Source organism: Buteo buteo, chromosome 28, assembly GCF_964188355.1.
Source record: "Buteo buteo chromosome 28, bButBut1.hap1.1, whole genome shotgun sequence".
Classification (NCBI taxonomy): Eukaryota; Metazoa; Chordata; class Aves; order Accipitriformes; family Accipitridae; genus Buteo; species Buteo buteo.
The window spans coordinates 7,166,291-7,193,029 of NC_134198.1; the positions used below are offsets into that span (position 1 = coordinate 7,166,291).

At 38.2% G+C, this 26,739-nt stretch overlaps 1 protein-coding gene across 1 annotated transcript in view; it reads left to right on the forward strand.

Moving 5' to 3' along the window:
- The window catches only part of ZNF277 (zinc finger protein 277), a 53,684-nt gene extending 28,010 nt beyond the window's left edge, over positions 1 to 25,674 (forward strand). Inside the window, exons 5-12 of the mRNA XM_075059191.1 lie at positions 9,729 to 9,820; positions 11,198 to 11,308; positions 14,415 to 14,547; positions 21,545 to 21,612; positions 22,785 to 22,881; positions 23,411 to 23,453; positions 24,093 to 24,267; positions 25,306 to 25,674. Of these exons, the coding sequence (XP_074915292.1) occupies positions 9,729 to 9,820; positions 11,198 to 11,308; positions 14,415 to 14,547; positions 21,545 to 21,612; positions 22,785 to 22,881; positions 23,411 to 23,453; positions 24,093 to 24,267; positions 25,306 to 25,498 (912 nt within the window). The 3' untranslated portion in view covers positions 25,499 to 25,674. The remainder of the gene's footprint in view (positions 1 to 9,728; positions 9,821 to 11,197; positions 11,309 to 14,414; positions 14,548 to 21,544; positions 21,613 to 22,784; positions 22,882 to 23,410; positions 23,454 to 24,092; positions 24,268 to 25,305) is intronic.
- The last annotated feature ends 1,065 nt before the right edge of the window (positions 25,675 to 26,739 follow it).

Here is a 26,739-nt window from a genome sequence, read left to right on the forward strand (position 1 = left end):
TGTAATATGTGGTAACTTAGTGAGCATTTTAAAGTGAAAGCATTTTTTGCTGGACTGCAAAATTCTAATTTTTTGTATGTTTTTTTAAGCTCATTTCCCTAGCTGCTGCACAAACATACACAAACTCCTTGTTTACAGATTTTTGCTTGGAATAAATTTACAGGTTTTATGTCAGTGTTCCACACGAGTGGAAAATATGCCCAGAGCACTGAAAAAGGCTGAGTGTGCTGAACATTTTTCTTCTTGCAAGATCTGCAATGCATTGACACACTATCTTTTGTGTAATAATGCACATGCAGGGAAATTAACGAAATAAAATCCAGTGTGCGATACTGTGAAAAGGGAAGGTGATACTTATTTACAAAATCTTCAAGCAAGTAATTTCTGTGCATTCACACTCTCTTACCCAGATTTCATTAATTCATACTTGCATACTCACAAGCACAACAGTGTGTGAGTGGAAGAAGTATGAGCAGTATTGTTTCTGTGAGATGCAAAGGACAAGAAACACCAGCTGTTGAGTCCTCATGAACCGCTCTGGTTCTTCTTGCTTGGTGATGGCAACCTAGTACTTTGGACAGACCTCTCATACCTTTTAGGAGTTGTCAGTTCTGAATGGGTGGTCCTTCACGGTAAACATTTGCTGACTTCTGCTTCAATGAGTCTTAGTCCAGGTTGCTGACCACTGGGGGTTTTTTGTTGTTTTCTTGTTTGAAGTACACATCTGTAGTCTGTTTTTGCTGTTGGGCTAATTTAAAAATGAGCGTTATATGACACATAGCAGCCTTGTTGCTAGTCTCCTTATGTTAGGATGTGGGGTGTTCTGCTGGCAAGTCATCTGTTCTGTGAGGTGTTAGAGTGCAAGCCTTAGGGTCTTTACATAAATATGTTCCTCAGTTTACTGCTGGCAGCTATGTCCTGGGAATTGTCAACACAGGTGTTTTAACCCTTTGTTATGCTGTTTCTTCTGGTATGTTTCTATTACAAGTCTGGACATACAGAGCATGCAACTGTGTTAAGACACCTTAAATCAGAAGCATTCAGAATGAAGGAGATTCTCACAAAAACCAAATTCTAGTCCCCAGGAAAATTGGGATTGGCAGGCTAAATCCATTTGGTTCAACTACCCTGTGAGTGCTGTTTCAGTTTGCTAGCTAAAATAACATTCTGCAGCTCACTGCGCATGACTAGCGAATCCCCAGAACCTATAGAGTATGTACAAGCCTTATACAGCTCTCCATAGGAAAATTGTGGTAGTTCTGCCACTGAGGAATTCCCATGGAGTTGGAGTTGCCTCAGCTGAAGTCTTCATTCCTGTGTAGGTCCAGTGGATTGCCATGGACTCAGAAAAAAGCAGCTGATGCATCGTAAGAGAAGCCATCCTGGTTCAGTAAAAAAGTTTTGTCTAGATCAGTATCTTATCCCTGGCATCAGTGGAGTGTTTATGGTATTTGCCCTCTTCTGATGTGGTGGTGGTTCTTTCTCAAAATACTATCGTAGTCTCCAGCAATTGACAGCTCAAGAATTTCCTAATTAGCAACATTTATCTGGGATTATTAACACAGTATCTTTTTCTTGCATGAACATCCAACCCTGAACCCACACAAACTTCCAGTATCCAGAGCTTCCTGCAGCAGTGAGTTGCACAGCTTAACTACACACTGGGAGAGAACTACCTATTTGGTCCTTTTGAACCTGTCACCTCACACCTGGCTGGTTTTTGTATTAGAAGAGGTAGTGAACAATTCATACTTAATCTTATCCAAACCATTCATGATTTGTCCCCTGATTTATCTACCTTACATTATGTCTTTCATTAGCTGTGTGCTGAAGTGCACCCTCATGGCAAAGAAGGCCAACAGCATCCTGGGCTGTATTAGGAAGATTGTTGCCAGCAGCTCAAGGGAAGTGATCCTTCCCTCTACTCAGCACTAGTGAGACCACATCTGGAGCACTGGCTTCAGTGCTGAGCTCCCCAGTACAAGAAAGATATGGACTTACTTGGGCAAGTCCAGCGCAGGGTCACAAAGATGGTTGAGGGACTGCAACACCCTTCACCCAAGGAGAGGCTGAGAGAGCTTGGACTGTTAAGCCTGCAAGACAAGGCTCAGGGGGGTATCTTACCAATGTGTATAAATACTTGATGGGAACGAAGAAGAGGGAGTCAGATTCTTTTCAGTAGAGCCCACCAACAGGACAAGAGGCAATGGGCATGAATTAAAACTCAGGAAATTCCCTCTGAAACAAGAAAAAACTTTTTTACTGTGAGGGTGGTCAAACACTAGAACAAGTTGCCCAGAGAGGTGGAGATACTCAAAACACAGCTAGACACAGTCCTGGTAACCAGCTGTAGGTGAACCTGCTTGGGGGTGGGGGTTGGACTAGTTGCTCTCAAGAGGTCCTTTGCAACCGCAATGATTCAGTGGTTTGAGGTTGGGGATGCTGTCTGTCTGGTGGTTCTTCACTGTGCATCGTTGCTGCACTTCTCTGTACCTTTTGCAGTTTCCTATAATCCCTTTGAGGTTATGAAAGATATCTTGAATATTGCATGTGGGCATGCAGTGTCATAATGATGTTCGTTTCCCAGGCCTATATCGTGTTGTTTGTGGCTTTGAGGAAGGAAAGAGGGTCGTGATTGAGCATGCAGCTAATGTTTTCATAGAACTGTCTATTGTTAATAGTAACTCCTGGCTGCTACAGATTGGCCTGTACTTTCTCTCTTTTTAAAGGGCATTTGTTTCTGGTTTTGTAGTGTTTTGTGCTATGCAGCCAACTAGGCCTTCTCTCCGCTGCCAGTGTAAAGGGAGTGCAGAGTCTGTTGGCAGGTGAGCCGTCTCATCTCCTTTGCAAATAGACATTTCCTCAAATTCAGAAGAGAGTGCAGGATTTAGCCCAAAGCAAGTGCTGGTTTTGTGTACAGAGTAAGTTAGAAAAGAAAGAGGTATGCGTTCTTATTATGGTGTGAAATAGCCTTTGCTATTAACACTGGTTTAAGTATCAGAATTGTATCTAGTTTTTACAGAAGGATTTTGTGAAATTGAGCTGCAGCTGTAGTTGGGGCTAATGGAGTCACCACTTTAGTTAAAGCAATAAAGTCCATTTATTTTTTCATTTCCTTGTGCTGCAATCTGAGTGTTGACTTGCAAGTTAAATAGTTATTTTGCTTTCCAAAGTCTTTTACCTCCAGACAAGTCCAGCAATTAAGAGTGAGCTGGCAAATGGGCTCATGTGAGTTGTGCAGAATAAAGACTAGAACTATGCAACTTTTGGTGATTTTCCTGCAGCCTTTGAATCCTAACTGCTGTCTCCAACAGCAAGCCCAAACAAGGACAAATGTTGTCTTTAAAATGTGCTAGCTGAAGCATTTCATTTTGCAGTTTTGAAACTCCAGTTTAGGAATATTTCAGGCTGTATTGCAGCAGGGGAGCTAGCCAAGGTGGATGTCATGCAGAGACATTATGGTGACTGTGATGTATTGAGAGAGGCCAAGGAATGAGCCTGAACTAGGTTAGAGAGCACAGCTTGCTGAAACAGCTGACAAGGCTATGTAATGCAAAACAGATACCGTCTTTTGGAAAAACACAGTCTTGACAAAGAATTTGTAGTTATGAAGCAGTACCAGGCAAGGAGGTCTTGGCAGCAAAACTCAAGATATCAGGAGGAGCAGTGTCAGTATAAGCCACTTTGGCTTATCTTTAAGTTTTTTCTAAAAAAGGTAAAACCCCCAAACTTATTTTTTGAAAATACACACTTCCTACCACAGCATTGACCTTGTCTTGCTGTCATGTTTACAGCTATTCTCCTGTCATGTGACTGGTAGTTTTAGGTGAAGAGGCTACTCTTCTTCCCAGTAAACAGACCCTGAAGAGGAGTCTTCAACAAAACTGGGAGAAGGACTCAGCTATACTGGCTTCCCAGATGAGCTGTTTGTATGATCCCCAGTGTATCACAAGCTTAAGCCTTACAGAGACATGAAGTTTCTGACACCATGACTTTTTATAAATATTTTTCCTATTTAGCAGCTACGAGCACAATCTAAAGCTCATCAGTCAATCTTTGAGGAAACTGTAGACACAAAACCAAATGTAATTGTCTTACTCCAGAAGTAGTTTATCCTAACGATGTGTATAATTGTCAAATAATGTGCTTGGCAAGATTTTAGAGACAGTAGCGCATCTCAGGTGTCACCAATCCTAGTCTTCGTCTCAGTGTACTGTGCTGGTTTGTTTTATTGCCAGTAAAGTATATAAGCGGCTTCTTCTTGTGATCTGTCAGCATGATTTTTTTGTTTTGTTTTGTTTTTAAACCAAAATCTGTTTCACTTGCTTCCTTTGCCTACAGCAATAGCTAGTTTCTGTGAGCACTCAGCAGGGAAATGTAACTCTTATTTAAATTGGAAGAAACTACAACTAAAGATACACACTGTGTGTTTGAGAGATTACCTAGGGGAGCTTGATAAAATACATATTCTTATTGTGAAGTCTCTATCTTATATTATTTGGATCCAAATTCACACCCACATTGCCATCTCTGGTAGTACCTTATTTCCCAGGCAGACACTCTGATTTCAGTAGTATTAATGAGTCTGTTATCATAACAGTGTGGCCTGTGATTATGCACTCTTCACAACATCATGACTGGGTACTCAGATGTCTGAGTCCTTCACGCTGTAACAGTTGTGAAGTTTCCTCTTCAAAGGAACATCTTTAGGGAAACTAACCCCCCAGAGGGTATAGCACCACTTACAAAAAGCTTTCATTGGAATTTCTCTTAAGTGATCATTTGTATAATGTACTGTCTTTCTAGTCTCTTGCCTAGAGAGGATGAGAGCAAAGGACCAGAACTGGCAAGACAGATGCCAACAAGAACCCCAAACTATAAAATGTCCTTGCCCCAATCCAGCCAGTACTGAAACACAATACTTAGTTGCGACTACTTGTATGCTTAAGTGTTTAGAATAGAGACTTTGGACTTTGCCTTGTCAGGTCTTATGGCAGTATTATTTTTTTTTTGGTCCTGAACACCTGGAAAAAAAAAAGAAGACACATACTGCTGTTAGCTCTGTTTTACAGACTGAACTGCAGAATCCATCCTCCACTGCACAAGCAGTTTCCTGGACTAAGGAATGATAAGTTCAGAACTCACTGCAGTCACTAATTCACTTTGTGATCTTGTCCCAGACTGCGTAGTGCAATCTGCCTTAATTTCTTATCTCTCAGAAGTGTTGTGATTATAAGAGAGAGAGCTTGGAGAAAGAAGTAATATTTTTTTGTTGGACCAACTGATGATGTTGGAAAAAACAGGCAAAATTTTGACCACCAATTCTTTCTTCAGGTTGGAATCAAAAGCAGCAAAACTTGTGCTGAGTACTGGTTGTGAATGGTTGTTCTATGTCTGTGATCCAAGCCATGCATTTAAATAGCTACATAAATTATTTATGAGGGCGTTGTTAGTAAAGGAGTTTATGATTTTTAAAAAAAGCAGTGGTCTGACAGCAATAAAGGCAGACAATTTAGCACCTGGGGTACAGTGTCTGTTGGAGGGAAAGGTAGCAGGAATTACAATATCAGAAAAGTCTAATGTGCCATAAAACCACAGCTGTCCCGAGTCCATAGCTTTTGGCATTTGATGGAGTTAGTTTTCAGTCTTACCTTTTGAAGGCATTTTGTATGTCTTGAATGTCTCTTGAACTATAGACCAGAGACGAAGTAATTGTTTAGGGAAAAGTGCTTACTAGCTGCAAGTATGCATTTTTCATCTTTTACTGATTATCAGTATGAATTCTTGCTGATGCATAGTGCTTAAGCGCTTATGGAAAAGAACAGGTAATTTCCTCCAAAATATTGCTTCCTAGGAGAGGAACAGGCACATTTTTTTTTCAGTCACATTTTAAATTACCACCTCCTAGGAGAAAGTCTGAACTCCTCACAACCTCAAACTGAGCATTGTGAATGTACAGGGCATTTTTCTAGACTCCAAATTACAAATTGTCATGCAAGTGATCAAATTTCTTTTGTATTGGCAGTTTAGTGTGCTGGTATATTTAAAGATGGTCATCCTGGAATAAACACTTGCACATCCTCACCATGTTTTTTTGTTTTATTAGTTAAAACACAGAATAGATAGTATTTTGTAATTTGCTTGGATTTTTTTATGGTAGATCACCCATATAGTAGAAAGTGTACAACTAAGAGCTGTAGAAGCAGTTTTTTCCCAGACAGAAAAAAGAGGAATTGGATTAAAACTGAGTCTGATTTTACTGAATACATTAAGTATTCCTGCAAAGCAACTACGTTTTTGTTGCACGTAAGTATGATCAGTAATATCCAGCTTCCATTTGCCATGTTGGAAGGTGATCAACCACTTATGTCCTATAGAATTTTCCTAAAGCTATTCCACGGGAGGCTGCTAACCGCCGCAGTCTTATCAACTGCTTATTTGAGCTAGGCTCTGTCTAAAAATGTGCTTCCAAGAACTTGTCATCTAGCAGTACTTATTTTTGACAATGCCTGGTTGATCTCATAAGCTTCATGAGGCTTGTGGGGACAAAGAGTTCAGACTAAAAGTCTCTGTAATTTAAGTTCTACTTTGTATCAGTGGGGATAGCTGTTCTGTCAATGGTTGTTTCACAACTAGTTTGACAGTCTTCAGTAAAGTAATGAATTTTGGAGGGAGGGGATTAGCAAATCATAGAATATGGCAGAAAGAGCGGAGGACAAATAGCTGCCAGAACATCCCACAAAAGATAAAAAAGAGATGGGGGTCAGGAATTATTCAACAAACTGTATCAATATAGTAAACTATTTTCCTCATATCAAGCTATGGCATTTGATTCATTTGCTTTTGTAGTGGTTTGGATTACCTTTTCTGTCTGTGCTCAATTCTTTTATTCATTATGGAAAAAGAAAACTAATATATGTGTATTTTGCGATCTGTTTACTTTTTCCTTTACTTTGCCCTCTCATTCTCTGACACTTTGATATGACACAGTATCCTAAAAATGTTTTGGAAAGTATTCATGGCTGAAATGGATTTGGGGTTTTTTTGTCTTGGCATTAATTCATGGTTGATACTAACAGCCCCAACAATTCCAAAGTGTTAGAAACTGTTGCAGGTATTAAAGTAAATTAATCAGTTCCTGCCTCATAACTTCAGCTTAAGCTTGACTTTCATTACCAGCTGACAGTCTCCACTCAGAAAAATCTCAAAAATTTTATGCAAGTTAGCATAATGGCTATTCTCCTTTCAGAGTCCCAGCAATGGAGCAGAGGTAGAAGGGTGTTTGGGGGTGTCTGTAGAGAAGAAGAGCAGACCTTGCTTTTGCTGTACTTGACTTGAACTAGTGCTTTTAATTCCTCACCTGTGCAAGTACCAGATTTGCTTGCTGGCTCAGAAAGTTCCCTCTAGCAATGCCTGATGACAACATTTGATAAAAGGAGTGTCTACCTTGGAGAATATTTTTTAAATGCTGTTGAGTAAATTGATAAAGCAACGATGCTGGGTTAGTCAAAGTTTCCCAGCTGCTGAGCGTGCTGGTGTAGGGGTAAATGGGAAAGGTGAAAGAGCAGAGTCGCAGGAGCACTGTCTGTGTGGGAGTAGCAGCACACCAGGGCCCCAGTAAGCAATCTGTATGAAATGGGAATCTGGAGTTAGGCAGCCAAATATTGCATAACATTTTTTTTCCCCTCCTAGTAGAGTGCAATTAGGAAGCTACGTTGGAATAACGTTAACGGGAGGGTGGGGGTGTTTAAAACCTTGCTATCCTAATGTTTGAATTGTAGGTGGTATCTTTTGAGTTTCTTTTAGATTGTCTCTAGCGTGTTTTACAAAGTATATAAACTACACGCAGGCGCCTTCAAATTCAAGGTTAGCCAAACGGCGTCAGGCGTGCTGCTGAGTGGAGAGAGGTGACAGCTACGAGTACCAGAGGAAGCTGCGGTTCTTACCGACGTGCGGTGGGATGTTCGCTGCCCGCGTGGAGCAGACAGATACCCTTACTTAACTGCGTCTCTGCTGAAGGGCTATCACAAGATGTGTTATGCTCCATTTATCTCTTTCGGGAGTCAGCCCTGAAAAATAGTAATTTATATTTCAGTTAGTTGACGTTCCGCATAACGCAGCAGGACGTGAGTGGATATGGCCTGGAATTTGAGTAGGCGCTGCTGAGCATGACTGCAACAGAAAATGTACACCTCGTAGTACAAAAGCAAACAAAAAAGCCCCCAGGATCTGCATTTTCAGGGTAACAGACTCTGAGCTGATGTGCAACAGCTACAGCTCCCAGATTCTGTGGTTGAATGTGGGCCTTAAACCGGGCTGAGGCACAGTGGCACTGCAGCCCCTGGCCCCTAGGCCAGGTGTAACTCAGGTGTGTCACGTTCCTGCGCTCTCCAGCAGGCATCCTTTTCATCCCACCACCCCTCGCTGGATACAGCGTGCTGCTCTTGTGCAAAAGAAACAAACAGGACATTTATTTGCCCAATGTCAGCCTCCTGCCATCCCTCAGTGGGCAATGGGGTGTGGTGTGGTAGGCCTACCCCAGCCCATCCATGCTGCAGGACGTGTTTGGGCCTGTAAAGACAATAACTCAAGCCTTCCTCTTACTTCTTTTGGGGGTTGTTTTTTTCCTTTCTTCTTTTTCTTTTACTTTTCTTTCTTTTCTGCCTTCTATGGAGCTTACCCAACAGGCATAGCTGAATGTGAATTTAGATGTAGACTGTGGGCAAGTTTGGGCCTTAATCCACACAAAAAAGGTACTGAAGAGGTAGGTGAGAAACACAAAGCTCCACTGTTGCAGGCTCTAAGGAGATAAAGAGATTGAGAAAATCCCCTAGGAAATTCAGTCAGGATCCCGAATGTCAGAAAGCAGGCAGTAGCACCTCTATGTTGCACAGAAAATAAATCCTTTACCAGTTATCAGTACTTAAAACACAAGTACCGGATAGTGTACTGCCGGGCTGAAAATATGCTAAGTTTTAATCCACACACGAATTCTGCCATGTCCCAGATGATTATGGCCTTTCCATCTGCAGTGTATAGTAACTCCACGCTATAACTACACTGCTGCTGTTAGAGCACCAGAGAAAATCACCTGCTGCATGATTTTGTGGTTGTTGTTAGGAAAATTGTGGTCAAGTGTTGTAAAGTGTCTAGCCTAGTCTGTTCCTCTACATTAAACAGGACCAGTGGCAAAGGCAATCAGCTTCTCCTTTTCCTTGAGTTTATTACACACCATAGCTCCTTGCAGAAACTGCCAGGGCTCTTGTCATTGTTCCATATTATGAAAAAGTCCTCTAGATTGCCTGCAATTAGCCATGTAAAATTGAGTTTATCATTCCACTGGGCGTTATGTGGTTACCCATAAACTTGTTCTCTGATACCAGAAGTAAATCTGAACCTAAGTAGAAACAATAAACCGATATGTTATATATAGAATCATTTAAATAGCTGCATAAAATCTCACTGTAGACTGTATTTGTTTCTTGCACCTTGTATAATACTGGGAGAATTTTAGTGGGACTTGACTGGAGCACATACTGCCTTTAAAAAAACTTGCAATTTTTGTGAGAACCCACCCTCAAAAAATACTAACATCTGGTTTGTGTCAGCAGCACATTTTAATTTTGTATGTTCATTGTTTCCAGTAAGGATAAAGAGGTATAATAAGCTTATGTGATGGAATGATTGTTATTTTTTATCTGAATAACTGTATCTGTTTCTTTTCATAGAGAGAAATTCTAGAACAGCAACAGCGAGAGAGATACGACATAAGTTTTCATAGTATGTGTATGTTCTGTGATCAAGAATTCACAGGAAACAGGTTTGTTTATTGACTTGTTTGCTTTTATTTTTTCATATCTGCTCAGCATCTTTGTTTATGGTTTTAATGTCATTGAACCTGTTACTGCCTAATGGTAGGACTTAGAAGATAGAATTCATTTTAAGGTATAGTTTAAGTATTTATTTCAACTGCAGTGCCATTTTGAATAGACCCCCTCTGGCTTCTCAATTCTTTAATTATTCCAGTACAACTTTTTATACTACACTTACTCCAGTAAGCTGGAGTTGGGAGCTGAACCATTTTAAAGAGACAGTTTTTCAGCAGTTATTTTAGTGGCAAAGAGAACTGTTTAAGCCAGCATGGCTGTTAAAAAATATTTCTCTGCAGTTATACATTTTCCTGCTTAAACCTCACCAAACCAGTCTGAATTTGAAGATTGAATGAAAAAAAAGGTCACGAAAATTAGAGTGAGAATGGAGTGCTTTGCATCAGTCAATTGCAAGCAGGAGTTGCATTCAAGTGCTTGCTCCAATGAAAATCTGGTTTTACACAGTGCATCTGTTTCAGCTGGAGAGGCTGAGTCTTATCCCTGAATGTCTGTTTGCATGGCTAGTTCTGGTACTTTGGAAGGGTAGCAGAACCTGGGGTCACGTCCCAAAGTTGTGTGAGTGTCCTATTCTCTTTACTGTCTGGTGTATTGAAGTTCATGTTGTTCAGCCCCCAAGAAATTCATCCTCTGCTTACTCTTGGGTCTCACAGAATACGTGATTTGAAAATCGTGCCTGGACTGTGGTAAAAGAAAGGCTCAGCAGTTTTAACACTTGGATGTTTCTTTAGTCCCCAAATGCAGAAGCTGAACCACCTAAGGAATTAACCAGTATACCTCTATTAGAAAAATAACTTACTCGAACATCCTTTATGTTTGTTCATGTGTATTTTTGAGTGCCATTTGTGTTTTTAGTGCTGTGTGTGAAGCAATACTGATGTAAAAGCATATCACACCCAAGAATTTCTGCTTTGTTAACCAGCATAGAGAAAACTGACAAATGGCTTTTTAGAATGTTTCTCAAGATGGTTATTTGAAACATGAGATTTGCTTATTCAAGTTAATAAATGAGCTTTGCTAACTGAGGGTCAAAATAAACTATATTGTAATTTTTGTTTAAAGGGTTATATTTCATGCATGTGGATTAAGCAGTTGAAATATTACTGAATGTACAGCAGAGCTGAAATTGAAGACTTATTTCAATAAAGTTGCATTCCTATTTTTCTAGCAGTGGCAGCAACACTATTATGGTTTATTTAATGTTGACTTTCATGCATTTTTAGAGCAATTGGTTTATTTCAAGTCACTAATTGAATAATTCTCATATGTATTCAAAAATATGTAATGTTCTTTTTGAATGCCTTTTGTAGATCTGTCCTTCTCAATCATATGGCAAGAGAGCATGGTTTTAACATTGGGCTACCAGACAACATTGTGAATTGCTGTGAATTTTTGACTGTATTACAGGAGAAGCTTGACAAGTAAGGAGTTTTTTGTTTGTTTTTTTTTTAAAGGACTTAGATCATATTTCTTTTAACCTTGGAAATAAGTTGAGTTAAAATTAATTCAACATTTCTGGTTACTTAAGAAGAAACAAAGAGAGAGTGTAAGTTTATTGTGGGTGCTCTTAGAAGGCTTTTTGTTGACTTATTGAAAGCTAATTCATAATAATTCATAGTATATGTTTCCTGGAAAAATGGTGTCACACGCAGTATTTCAGTTGTTATGCATTGTGCACAATTTTCATTGGCATCGGTAATAGCACGTCCCTTTTTCTCATAACTGTTAATGTTCTTCTTTCTCATCGTAACAATCTTTTTGCTAAACATCTCTTTAATTGCTGAATGAAGCATTCTTATGCCAATCCTCGTTTGCCTCTCTGCGTATTGATAACGTAGGGTGTTTGGTGTCTTCCTTCTCTACTGCTTACAGAGTACATCCCAGAGCGGAATGGGAAAGCCAATGTATGTGCTGCCTCAGAAACACGTAAACCTGAGGTGGCTGAAGAAGTTAAAAAGGGAATTTGGGAGAAGAACTTGGGTAGCAAAGAGCAAGAAACTCTTCACTTTGAGTTTCCTTTGCAAGAATTTAAGTACCCTTTATGGATTTCATAAATGGGACAATATGAAGTACGCTGCAAGTATAAATTGGGCTCTAGCAGAAAATGTACATCCTTAAGAGTGAAACTGTATCTTTAACAAGTTTATTAGATTTTAATACAATCTGTAATCAAAGACTGTAGGAGAAATTTGCCTAAATCTTAGGCTTAGTTATGAAAAGCCACGGAACACTGCGATTTGTGAAAATTGGGATATGGAAATCAGTTTAAATATCCTTACAAGTAAATTCAGGATTCATTGGTTTGTACATTTGGAAAAAAAAAAGAAGAAAAAAAAAGAGGTTCAAAGGATGGAAAAGGCAACAGTGCTCTCTAATTTAGTCTTGGGCCTTACAAAGAATGTGCGGTCACAATAGATACATGTTAACTTTTTCCAGAAATGAAGATGTATTAAGAATGCCTTTAGCACTGTTATCATTGGTGTTGCCCAATGCACTGAGTTACCGTCCTCACTGATAAATTGCAGCTTCACTGTTCATCAGTAGGACCTGAGGCTTTCGTTTAGATGGAGGTTTCTCAAAGCCAGTCCTCTGTAGGTAATACACATGCTGACATGGCTTCCAAAGCAGTGAAAGGCCACTCCCCCTACTGCTAATAATAAACTTAATATCTATGCTAGTAGAGTAGTACCTGAAAATATTACTAAAAGGAAAAAAATCTTGTTTCAGGCAAATAGCATGACTACGTTGTGTATGCTGAGGAAAAGCATTACGTATTCTTCCTGGGAATGCCTTTCACAAGTAGAGCAAACACTTTGCTGTCCGAAGGTGGAGCAAAGCAGATATTAAAATTCATAGACATATTCTACCATTGGACCTATGATTCACCAACAGGGCAATATTTAGATTTTGAGGCTGCAAGCACAAGGAGAACTCAAAGTTTCCTTAACAGTAAGCCTAAATGTTACAGAAGGCAAAAAGATACTGAGAATCCTGAATTGCTGTTCCACACAAGAGCTGAGGGGAATCTGGATGCACCTTTGCTGAAGGAGTATGAGAGTTTCCAGGGTGTAGGTACAGACCTTCTAGGCACAATATTAATGGTCTTTGGGGGGGCAAATGCTTGAGTAAGAAAATAATTTTCTTCTTTAACATCTGTATCTTAAACCCTGGGGATATCACAGAAAGGCCTGACCCAGACACTGTTAAAATTCGTTCTGACTGTACAATCAAGCATGCTTTCATCTGTGAGTAAAGGAAAAATAAAGTAGGTGACCATTTTAATTCAGAGCCACTGCATTTTTTTTAATATCCATGGGTTTTGTGTCTTAAAGTGCTGTTGCTTATCCCTCCCATCAAATTGTTTTTCCTGCTAGCCAGCATCTCTGGTAAAAAGATATAATGCCACAGATACAAAGTTTTTATTTCATGAAAAATTATTTTCTAGGGGTTTTCCCCATCCCCCTGTGGAGATAATTTTTCAAACAGCCCAAGAAACTGTCTCCATCTTGGTAGGATATGTAAGCCGTCACTTATAAGAAAAATGTTTTAGCATCTTGGCTAACTAGAGGCTCAAGACCAGCATCCATTAAACAAAGATATTCTTGTAAGCTCAGGGCTCTGCTGTGTCTCTGCTAGAAAAAAAATGACCATCATCTATTTCAGGGAGAATCTCCCATGTAGGCTGAAATACAAATTACTGTCCTCATAGGCCACTGTCTGAGTCAAGACACTTGACTTAATGCTTTATAGGCTCAACTTTCAGGTGTCAGTTGATACCACAGTGGAGAGAACAAATATTTTATAGTACTCGTAATAGAGAGTTTAAGACGGCACACATACTGTGGTAAAATTCTCATTTGTTAATTAATATTTTCACCTTCTCAGGTAATGTGTGTATATATATAATAATTCATGTATGTACATACATATACATGAATTATTTTCTATATACACATGTGTGTATATATGAATTTATTTATTAAATTTTATTTCTCAGGATTTCAAAACCCATTGATCACCCTGGTAAACTTTCATTTAGCCTCCCTGTTGAGTTAGAAGTATCAAACTTTCTGTTTAGCTAATTTAAATTGTTTTTAAAGATATGTAGCACATTCAGAGGTCAGGGGTTTTCACTCTAAATTACAAAGAAACAGTTACTGGTGGATTGGATGCCAGTATAAGTGCATGCTGAGTTAAGAGTTCACATATTGACCAATCAGCAGCCCTGATAGGACAATTTGGGGTAATCAGACTTTTCTCCCACTTTGCATGTGGGGCAAACAGTAAACTTTTTTATTATCTATATTTTCATTTTGTGTCATTTTTGTCATCTCTGTGCGTGATTGATTCTACTGTGATCTAAGATTACATTGTACCTTTTTTTCCAAATAAACTTTCTTTTTCATTTAGTTTGCTCTCTCACATGCTTAGGATTAATCTTACTGTATATATCTCCAGCTTATTTAAGGATATTAGCTTGTACTATTTTCATTTTAACATGTTGACCTATTTACCTTTTTATCTTAGTTTGCAGTGTTTATACTGTGAAAAAGTCTTCAGAGACAAAAACACACTTAAAGATCACATGAGAAAGAAGCAGCATCGCAGAATCAATGCCAAAAACAAAGAATATGACAAATTTTATATCATTAATTACTTGGTAAGTGGTTCTATGAACAATTAGTAAATTGACTAAAGAGATACAGACAATATCTTGTTAAAAGTGAGTAACTCCAAACCAGCAATTAGTACAAAGGTCAAAAATCAAGTGAAGGACTCTTAAGAAAGATGCTCATTTATGGTATGATATTCTGGATAATTGTTAAACTAAGGAATAGTAAACATTTGTTGTTGAGAATTGATTTTGAGAGATGCAAGAATGCAGCTTGAAGAGACGCTAATCATCATGTCATTAGTGCTCAGTCTCTGCTTAATAACCAGAAGGGAAAATGAGATAGAGTAATGAAGTAAATGGCGGTCTAACTTGAATGCTATTGGCTTTGAGCTTGTTTTCTACAAACCTTAAGCTGGAAGTGCTCTTCAGAGTATAAATTAAATGCAAAGAGGAGGAAAATGAAAGATACATAGATGAAAGAAAAAGTAAGTGTTCTTTTTTAGCCTCCAGGTAGGTGTATGTTGCTAGGTATTACTATTTTTTATCTCAGACCTTCGAGAGTGTGTATGCATGTGCATGTAACAGATTTTCACTTGCTATCTTCAACCCAGGAATATAGGACCTACTTCGAAAGTTGCTCCATTCTGTCCCAGAAATAACTATATTTCACCTGAACTAGTCTTTGTGCCTGCTACTTATGTTAATATCCAAGTTATAAATAGGCATCCTTGACTGTTTTACCTACTCTTTCCCTTTAATTTCTCTCCACGGGTTTTACTCTAATACTAAAAACAAAAAGTTGTATGTTTAATGCTCTGTCAAGTCCCTTCTACCCGAGATGGAGTGAATTTCCTCTGTGATCCTGTATACTTTCCTTCCAAAGATCAAAGATCTTTGGCCTATATTTTCTTTTCTAGAAATTCAAATATTACTGCTTTAAAAACTGACCCATACTTGCTGCATAGTTGGGAAAAAGTTGTGAAGTTCTGCAGGGTAGATTTTCTTAGCTCCTCAACAGAACTGAGCGTTCACTTCTTCCTTCCAAGTTAACAGACTTTAATTTAACTTTGTAATTGTTTTAAGTGATTTTAATATTTTCGTTCCTCTCTGCTAGTCCTGCAGGTAATCTTATGTTTTCAGAACACAGCATCCTCTTTAAATTACCTTCTGTCTCTGATTTGCATTCATTGTTCAGATTTTAATGTGTCCCAGCTTTGATTGGGAAATTGAGCTAGATGACTGCCCAGAAGCACAGAGAGCCATGTGATACTCCTTCAGAAATTTGAGACATGCAGGGAGGTCATAACATCAGTGCAGACACAGTGGCCGTGTCATTTTAATAAGGAGAATATGCCAAAGTAAATATAATAGCAAGACTAATATTGGTATGCCTAACCTCTTTTCCCCCTCTCTCCAGTTCCTCCAAAACTGGTGGCCTTGTCCACGCTGTCTACTGAGAATGATCTGCTTCCTGAACCACATCCAAGCATTGTCTGGGTAGCACTGCTGGCGTGGCCACAGAACATGCAAACTATTAAACAGTATGGGCAATTACAGGACAGTGCTTAAGTCAGGGCCTTGTTCCTCTTTAGTTATTGCTGGTATTCTGGGCATAACTTCTTGTGCCAGCTTGAACCAATTCAGGTGTTGATCACTTAGCATCACTTAGAGATATATTGTTCAGGTCCTTGCTATTACAGACAGAGGATGGTAAATATAATTCAAATAAGATATGTCAAACCACCAAATTGTTTGAAATTGGGCAGGGGGGGTCTGCATGTTTAAGGTTTTTACAAGTGTGCTGTCAGTGCTTCTTCTGGGGCATACTTTGAATGATCACAATTCTTTGTCCGGCTCTATATGCTCTGCTACAGCCATGTTTTCTTCCACATGTTTTCAGTTGTCTTTCACTATGTTCTTTCTGATCCTTCAAACTGTAGCCACATCAGACCTGCTGACATTTCTTCTTTTAAAGAAACGATTTTTTTGGAATAAAGGATTAAAAACAGACTAAAAACTCTGTCTTAAGCACTTATAAAATAGTTTGCTATAAAATGTGTATTTGCACACTAATTTTTATGAGATTAAATTTTTCATTAACATGAAATTTTTAGGATAGTTCCTACATAGTAGAATGTGTTTGCTTTCAGAATAGCCTTTCATAAACCCTTTATTTTTGCACAAAGGAGAAAAAGATTAAAAGGAAGAACTTTAATTTGTTCGCTGGGGGTTCAGTAGATTGGCCTTTACATGTAAGGAGAAAAAACGTTATTCTCTACTGTATGTATGTAGTCTACAGTAGATTATATTAATGTGATAGGATGCTTTTTTTCGAGCTGAATCTATATTCAGTGAATTCTAGATGTTATGCAAGGTCTGTTTTCTGTAATGACTTGATGTAGTGATTTTGCTTCCTCTCCCTCAGGACCTCACAACTTACTAGAGGATATTTTTTCTAATGTGTACTATCAAGCTTTACTGACTTCTCAATGAGTCTTAAAGATCCATGCTTCACATTGCTCTAAATGTCCAGGAGAATTATACAACTTCACAGACACAGACATGGATTACATATCTTATCTGAAATGACAGATGTACTGTTTCAAAATTTACTACTGAATTCATCTTGACCTAAAGATGTAGGTGTACAATTTATCTGGTTTTTGTATATTTTCACAGAAAAGTTTGAATTTTGAGAATGTAACTAAGATCTTTTTATATGCCAGTTTGATCAAGTTTGTTTTCATCATAAAGAGACTGTAAGACCAAGTAGGTCTCTAATGATAAACATCGATATTATCACAGTCTTATCCACTTTACTTGTAGGATGTGCACCATAAAGCTTTTCTATCAGCAGCTGGGTCTTAAGCTATTTAAAATGGATAGTTCTTTATTACAACCATCTTACAGACATTATTGCCCCTTTTTTATAATTTTCCATTACATAATATCTTTACCAAGCACTGCGTAAAATAGTACTGTTAAGCTGGAACTGGCAGTTTCCTTTATTTTGTGGCTTTTGTACTCAGAGGTTTTAAGGGCTTTTTGTTCAGATGTCCTGAGAATGTCTGCTGAATTGCCTCATGATCTTCTGGCCAGTTCTTACTTGTGTTTTTGAGCTGATGGCAGAGCTCCCACTGATTTAATTTAGAGCAGTAGGCTTGCCTGCCTTCTTCCTTTCCCTCCATTCTACTTTTGGCTTCACTTGTGTTTTTAGTGCAGTTGTGAGGATCTGTTTTCATAACATAACTTGCATTTTATGTTTGTGTGTTGGTAATTCCTTCCCCTAAATTTCCAATTTGGCATAGCAGTGAATAATATAAGTGCAAATTCCTTTGTAAATATTTTGGTATTCTGAGACTTTCTATGACTTCTGTCATGACCTACAAGCTGGTTTGATTTGTCTGTCCCCGTATCATTGACATGTTCTGTTGCTCACAGGTTAGTGTTAAGATAAATTACATGTGATCTTTAGTAGGACTGGAAGCTTTTTTTGTCACGTGCGTGATAGATACCTTTCATAAGCAGGTATCAAAAGTTTATTATTAGATAGTTACATTGACTTAGAGTGGGAGTTTTGCAGTTATGCAAATGACTTGAAAGGCAGTGGGGTCACTTCCCCAGTGGATTTGGAGGTCTTTTGTCAATATTGTGTAAGTATGGAAGATGATACCAATCCTATTCAGAAAGGCTTGAAGTATAAATAGAAAAAGACCACCTGATAGTAAAGGGTGAAGAACTGAGCAACAATGCATCCAAGATATATATGTAGGTTACCTTACTTTTCTCCAAAAAAAATTCCAACCTAATTTTCTTGTTTCTGTGCCTGTGTTAGCCTGTGGCCCCATGACTCATCTTGCACAAAGAGCCAAGTGAAAATGGAGAGGAAAGAACTTTGTAGGCTGTGGTGCCTGCTGGAGGCCATAAAAGAACAGAAGGCAGTATTAAAACTCTCTTATTCGCATCCCAGGGAAGTGAGGCAGACCCAGACTGACAGGGCCTTCCCTTCTGTGTTCACCTGATTGTTATCAGCAGCACTTTAAGTATAGAGTATCCTTTGTAGGAAGCACCGATGTTTATTTTCAAATTGACTAATGGCATGTATCTGTAGTAATGTAACATTACTATAGTGAATGCGCTTATGACTAAGCTAGACAGCTGAAAAATGGTACTTATTACTTACAAGAAAACTTGTTTCATAAAGCCTTTACTTTTCCTCAAGGATAAAAAGATGTTTTCTCCTTATTGCCAAGCCCTAAATCATTGTTATCATCTGTTGGGGGCTGGGGGAAGAATGTTTTGTTATGGGGGTTACTATTTTTATTTAGTTTGTTTTGACTTACGCAGTGTATATTTTCTAAAATAGTAAAGGGAAAACCCTTCAGCAGTTGGTGGTAGTTCAGGACTTAATAAAATCCCCCACATGGGGAAACGCTTCATATTGAAATTCATCCAGTGTCTATTAACTTATGTTGGGGTAAGACCCTCTCTTCTATGTGATAAAGCATCTCGAGTTCTGCAGCAACATAAAACAATTCAGATGATCGCAGTAAGTCAGGTGAGAAGAAGGGCAAGAGGAAATTTGCAGGGGAAAGCAGCATCTGTTTGGAGCTTCTGAGCTCCACAGGCCTGGAACTCTATTCACATGTAGTTCAGTAACTGCTCTTTTGGGAAAACTGCTTGAGATACCAGCTGCTGTTTCTAGTTTCTCCCATCTCAGCACTTATCAAGTTGGGGTATATTGCCTCAGTGAAGCACACAGACCTTCTCCCTGTAGAACCTTTAAAACTGCACTCAAGTTGAGAAGGTAAATTGTCGGTGAGGCAATTCACCTCTATGCATTTACACTTCATTTTCGAAGAGGAAATAATCAAACTACACGTATTTGCATGCTCTCCTCTTTTCTATAGGATCATCCCCTCTGTGAGGTACATAGCAAGTATTTAAAATAAAAGTTGGTTTTCCTTGGGTATATAGCAAGGCCTGCAGTTTTTTTAATGATGCATTTTCTACTGTTAGAACTATTAACAATGTCAAGTCTAGTTTTTCCTCTGGTTTTGTTAAGAATTTCTTGGGAATCTCTAGAGATGATTGCTGGGAGCTTTTACATCTTGGATAAAAGAGCAAGGGAAGTTGAATACTTAACAAAGGCACCCTTGGTCCCAGATGCCCGTGAAGCTCTAGAACTGAAAAAGTGTTTTTTAAAAAAGAAAAATTAAAAACACTGAAAGAGCTTTAAGAATTTTTTGAAGAACTCTTCCCCACCCAATTGCTCAGCTTCAGTCTCTTGGCACTTTCATCACAGTGTCCCTAGTTATCCATTCACCGTGCAATTTTCCAGTGACACGAGAACTGATTAGCTTTTTCCTTTTTCCTTTTTTTTTCCTCCTCTGAATATAAATAGATAAGGGAAACAGAGACCTCTTACAAGATCCTTCTCTGCCTTCTTAACTGAAACACCATAAAGAAACAGCAGCAATAACAAAGCTTGTGTGTGGTTTTCCCCTTTCACCTTCAATTAAAAGGTGAAGCTTATTATTGGCTGCGGTTTTGAACATAGTCTTTTGTGCACAAATAGTTCAAGCTGGTAAGAGGAAAAATTGTAAGCATTTGTCTTCATTTTGCAGTTGTGGTGAGCCACTATCCTCTCATTAAGGTGTTAACATTAACAGCCATAGGAAACTAGCGTGCAGCTGGGAGAACATGTGGTGAGAGGTGTTAATGGCTTCATGTTATCTCACAGTAATGGTGACATTAATGAGTCTCCCCTGTAACTCAGAGAGTTTACACACTACCATGTAGCATCACTGAATTAATTATGGAATTTTCATTCTATAATATATGATGACATTATGTTTAGAGCTGTCTAGAGACATTTGTTTATCGTTTACCTGATAGACACTAACAGCTTTGAAAATTCTCATTAAATTGTTATATGATGGATATCTTTTCCTTCTTTTTTCAAACAACCATAAAGGCAATAATAACACTTGCTACTAAGGATGTTATTAAATATATTTATCAGATGGAATATGTGAATGAAATAAATGAAAGAATGTTCTTTTTATTACCTGCCCTTTTTTTAATGGAGACAAGATCATCAACTATGATCTGTGTGAATCCTTCACAGCCATCAAAAGTATGAATTCAAAAATACTATTTTTCTTACTGGTTAGTTTGCTCTTGTTTATTTTTAAAGGCAGGAAGAATCGGAGGAAAGAAAAACACTAGCTAAAGATCACTGCTGGTATTTCAGTAAAGTGCTTCAGCTTTTTATTGCCTGTTATTTATATCACAGTCATGCTGAGAGTGCTTGCCATTGTGCTGAATGCTGCACAAATGTATTCTGATATACTTTATGCTGAAGGTCTTTAAGATATAAATAAACAACACAAAAAGTAAAAGGAAGAATAGAACACCATGAATAGATGTGCTTACATTCACATCTGACAAGAGGATGGAAGAGAAACTCGAGTCTAGCTCAGAGATCTATGCCCTGGCTCATACTGTCTTTCTGGAGTACTCTCTAGCTAGGTTTACACCATGTGTTTTTACTGACATAACCTTGTACAAGGTGCGAGCGCTGACTGGTGTAGCTATGCCAACTAAAGTCACAGGTGTGATAGCTGCATTGTTTAAGCAGCATATGCTGCATGAAGGGCAAGGTAGGCAGATTGGATTGAGCAAGTGTGATGGTAAACTTGAGACAGTGGTAACATACCCACCTTGGGAACATCTTGGTAGTGTTGCAATGCTCTAGTTTTACAGAGAGCTTGGATCCTCTTCTTGAGAGCTCTGTGCCAAATCATCTTTTTCCCAGATGCAAAGTGGGGAATACCCCATTAAAAGACAAAACAAATTGTTATTTTAAAAATTATTACTAAAGCAGTGTTGTATGACTACCTTTAACTCACAGAAATACCAAAGTGATCCAAAATAAGATGTTGATTGTGACTTCCTAGATGTTCATTCAGTTGATACATAAAATGTGATGTGAATCAGGAAATGTTTTTTTCTCTTTCTTTTCTTTTTTTCTCCCCAGGAATTTGGAAAGTCCTGGGAGGAAGTGCAGTCAGAGGATGACCGGGAATTACTAGACAACCTAGAAGAGTAAGAGTTACTTATGTGCCCACTATAAAGACTTGCAAGACTGTTGTTGTTGAAAGTAGTTACAGAGAAAAAGCTGTGCATAGTTAGTACACAGTTAAAATTCATTTAAGCCAATCAAATCAACTCCAAATTGTTCTCATCAAAGACATTTCTCCACAGCAAGGGCTGTAAATTTCATATTTGAACCACAAGCCTATTTTTCATTTGCATATAGCTCAAACAGCAGTCTTTTGGATTTGTAATGATGCAGGCAAAATGGTTGGGTTTTTTACTTGTGTACTAAAAAAATGGTTGAATGGGTTTTGCTCAAATTTAAAAATCAAGAGTAAGCATCAAAAATGTCAGCATGAGAAAGAAATTGTATGAAAAAGTCTGGTAACAGGATCTTGAAGGAAGTTCTCAACAGTGCTGATTGTGGGCAACATCCACCTCTCCTCTGCATTCTTCTGCAGTCCAGGCCCTCAGATCACTGCAGACGTGGCTTCCTTGGCCGTAGAGAATTGAATAAGTAGGAAGTAACTTGTGGGTATCAGGGCCCCTGAATTTCCTGGTTCTGTCTGTGACTTGAGCTTAATTTTACTTGATTATACTTGGTTGCAATAATATGTCTCTCTCTCAGCAGTATTGGAGTTCTAAATAGACGTGTTGGTAAAGTATTCTCTGTCTGCATGTCTAGATGTAGCATAAATTAGAATGTCTTTCAAGAATAATAATATTTGATAAGTAAATAATACTTAGAGTGAACTCTGCCTGATGGTTATGTCTTTGGCTGGTGTATTAAAAGATTAGAAAGGTATAAAAGAATTTTAAAAGTCCTTATAAAACTAAACACTGAATGCAATATTTGATGACTTGCCAAACTGGATAGGAACTGCAGTTAAGATCCTGTTTGTTAGTGCAGGCAAATTCAAGTAGGACTTACTGCCTGTCTACACAGGAATTACACAACAGTACCTGCTCAGTTATTCTTGAATTTATAACTTTTTTAGACTGTAAACCAGATTCTAATAGTGTATCCAGCTATAAATCCACACTGTCTCTTCTAACCCTTTAAAGTATTGAGTTTCTCTGGATTTAGTTCTAGTGCTGTGAATGCAGAATCTAAAGTGCTCTTTCACAGAATGTCTCATTTTTTTTCCACAATTAATTGAATCTTTTTGATTCTTAATAAGAGACTGGTCTGACTGGGAAGAGCATCCTGCATGTGCAGTTTGCCTGTTCTGTGAACAACAAGCAGACACCACAGAAAAATTGTATCTTCACATGCAGGTAAGACTTGTTTTAAATATCAGTTCTTTCATCACTTTGGAATTGAACAGTAAGATTGTAGCATCTTTGTTAAGATCAAATCAGCTGCTGCATTAGAATGCCCTCTTTAGCGCAGAACTGAAGTACTGCATGCATCTCCAGCATCTGTTCTTTAAAATACACAGAGGAGTCAAGTTTTACATGGAGAGTATGACTAGCTATTACTTGTGAATGTGAAGACTGGAACAGACGATACAGAGCTCTTTATATAGCATCTTGAATATTATAGTGACTTGATAATTTAATACATTTGATGGTTAGCATCTGTGTTTCAGTTTTAATAGACTACTTAGCAGGAGTGTTGCAGTTTAAGAGAATATGAAAGTTTCTGATGAAACAAAACTTTTGAGAGTTTGTTTCATGTATTAGTGTCTGCATGTCTACCTGCATATGTCTTTGTCAGTCTATGAAAAGCTGAGCTGTTTTTAACTTGGAATAGTAGAAGTAGTGGAAATGAGAGATTTTATTCTTTCCTTTTTTTTTCCTCCAGAAATCACATGGATTTGACTTTCCTAAAATAAAGTCAGAGCATGGTGAGTAAGAGATGCTCTAATTGTCAGCATTTGCCACTAGTGTGGAGAAAACGACATCATAAGAATAGTGGAAAACAACTGTATCAATTTGATTTTTGTTCAGATATTTAACTTTTCCATTATGGAAACTGTTCTGCCAACTTATAGAAGAACAGCAAGAACACTTTATTTTTCTGGAACTGTTGTTAGTGCCGAGGATGTATGATATTTTCTTTAAAACCATTGGATTCTTTTGCAGAGTAGCTTCTACAAATACCCACTCTATGAGTCCCAGGTCTGGCTGCTGGACCATAATAATAATAATAATTGTTATTATTATTTATATTATTATTGTTGTTGTTGTTGTTGTTAAGACTTGCTTGCAAATTAGAAGACTGTGCTCTAAGCTGTGTTTGGCCAACGTTTCCTTTCTGCTATAGACTGAAAGGAAGCAAGGTATTTGCAATTTTTACATTAAAAGAAGGGCTAGTTCCCCTGCAGCTGGGAAAAAGCATTTGTTCAGTTAATTTGCTAAGTTACAGCATTCAGGCAGTGCTGGTCTTCAGTAAACCCTTATCAATCTTTATGCTTAATCCAAGAAAGCATTTGTAAATTAAGTCTTGTGTTCCTCAAGTGCTTGTTCGCTGCCATCTCTTCCAGGTTTGAACTTTTATCAGCAAGTAAAGCTAGTGAACTTCATCAGAAGAGAAGTCCATCATTGTCGTTGTTACAATTGCCAGGAGAAATTTCAGTCTAAAGGAGGATTGATAAGTCATATGGAAGAGATGAAACACATTACATTCCTGCCAGCCAGGTCTACATGGGATCAACCACAGTAAGGGCACACGTTTCTTCCAGCATTTACACTGTTACTTGATAATGTCTGTAAAACCGAAGTTGAAACCTCTGGTTTTTGCCAGTGCAACAGTGCCCTGAGCTCCCCAGCTCTACTGGCCCAGATAAAATAATAAGTGGTCTCAAAACTACTCAGAATTATAAATCCTTGTACTGTCTGAAGCTAAAATGAAAATGTGATACTGCTCTTCTAGTTGCATCCAGGATGCACTATTCCCATAAATTGTGTCTGCACTGTCAACTCAGTATGCTAGAGAAGTTTATTGTTGCAAAATCGTGTTTTGCCTTTATTTGCAGTTGTGCAGTGAATGATGAAAAGCATAGATGGTGGACTCAGAGCACTTTCCCTCCTGGTGGAACCAAGATTGAATCTATGCACCAAAGTGACATCTCAAATGCCCCACTTGTAGGCGTGAGATTTTTCCAGCTGTTAGCTCTCTACACAGATGCAGATCATGCCTGGGATGGGCATCTGGCACATATTTCATTGCTAGTAAAGATACGCTCTGGGCATACAGTTCTGGAACCAAACCAAACCCCTTCTTTTGCATGTCTAATATAGATATATGCATAATGTCTACCTAACTTTAGGCATCAAAATAAGTTGGTTGTTTACCCTTAGTTTTCTCCATAACAAATAGAGAGAGAGCACACCATAACACTGATTCAGATTTTAAGTAGGCTGAATAGGTCTGGGGGATGATGCCATAGGTGGTAAAGCACAGGGAGTGTTCTGACTCAAACACCTCAGTCAGCATTTTTTGTGGGACAAATCTGGATCTGTGGCCTCAGTTATGACAACATACAGGTGAAGAAATAGGGGGAAGTACTTGTCTGTTGCCAACTCTTCTGTAAGACTCTTCTAAGATCTACATGCTAGTTGATTTTTTGGGTGTGCTGTTTACTCATTCCAGACTTTCTCATTTTTCCTTTTTTAAAATCTAATGTCATAAAATATGCTCTGCCTCTTTCAAACAAAATATGTGACACTCTAGTAATTATGCCTTGTTGCTTTCAGGTATTATTTTCCTACGTATGAAAATGATACACTTCTGTGTACGCTGTCAGACAATGAAGATCTGATAAGCGAGGATCAGAATGAAGATATCCCTGTTGTAAGTGAAGATATATCCAATCTCAAAGCTCTCAAACAGAGCAGTGTTTTAAACAACCTCCTGTATGAAGAGAACAAGAGTCAGGAGAAATTCTGACCTTGAATTACAGTTGCTGACCTTTGAGTGTTCCTTTTGCAAGACAAAAAAAAATACATTCTTTCACCAATATTGGAATACAGTTTAACTCATAAATGTTTTCACTGGGCAAATATTACATGAATGGGAATGCTAAATAAAATTTAAGTGTAAACTTTTTTGGTTTATCTTCCTTTAAATTCTAGCTTTATTTTAAAATTAAATGCTGGATTTTCTGCTTGGCTCTCCGAATACTTCTAGTATTATTTACAAATAGGATTTTTCATCTTTTTTTTAATTTTTATTCTGAATACATCAGAATCGGAGTTCTATTTTAAGGCCATCTTGTGAATGGCACGAACAATTGAGACAATGTGTCTTGATATATGAGCCAATGAGTGAATCTTCTATGTGTTGCTGCTGTTAGCATACAGAAAAGAGCCTGAATTTAATTCTTGGTCTGTTATGTAAAGCAAATTTTGCTATTTTTAACCTTAGACCTTCTTGAAAGCGAAAACAGATCTGTATATCTCTATTATTCATCATCGATATATTAAGATATATGGTATCTGTTCTGAAACCTGGCTCAGAAACACTGGTAAAGCCCATGGATATCTGACTGCATGGAAAGCTGCCAATCCAAAGCCTAAAAGAGCATAGGAACAATTGCAATCTTGGTTGCATCAAAGATCCAAAGAATTTAGAGTAGACTTCTTGTATGGTCATGAACTGAGATGCAAAAGAAATTACTGAGGGGATTGCAGACACATAAATCCAAATTAAATCCTCAAAATCTCAACCCAACTGTCCATTAAAATTACCATATTTCCTTTAATATTGAACTTTAAAGTCCCCCAAGTAATGAAAGGTTTTCAGCATATCCAGAAAGCACCTCAGTCTTGATAGGGCAAAGCAGCTCAGAGCATAGGTCCTGCTAGAATGATCCTCTCTTTCTCCTCTGAAATCTTAAGTTGCTCCAGAGTTCAGGTTTAGCTTTCCATAATACATATAACTGCTTTCAAAACTGGCAGCACGTTCTTTTTTCTTCTTTAGGTCGGTGTTCGAGCACTTGTTCAAAGTATGGGAGTCTCGGCTCAGTGCCCTTCCCTGCCTGGGAAGATTCAAAGCCATAGCTTTGCCTTTGCACAGCCCTCTTTACCTGAAATAGATTGCTGTCAGTAAGAGCTGTTGTTTGTCATTATACAGTGATTGAGAATTATATAGCAGTCCCTGGGAGCAGGGGCCAAAGTTCAAATCTTTAC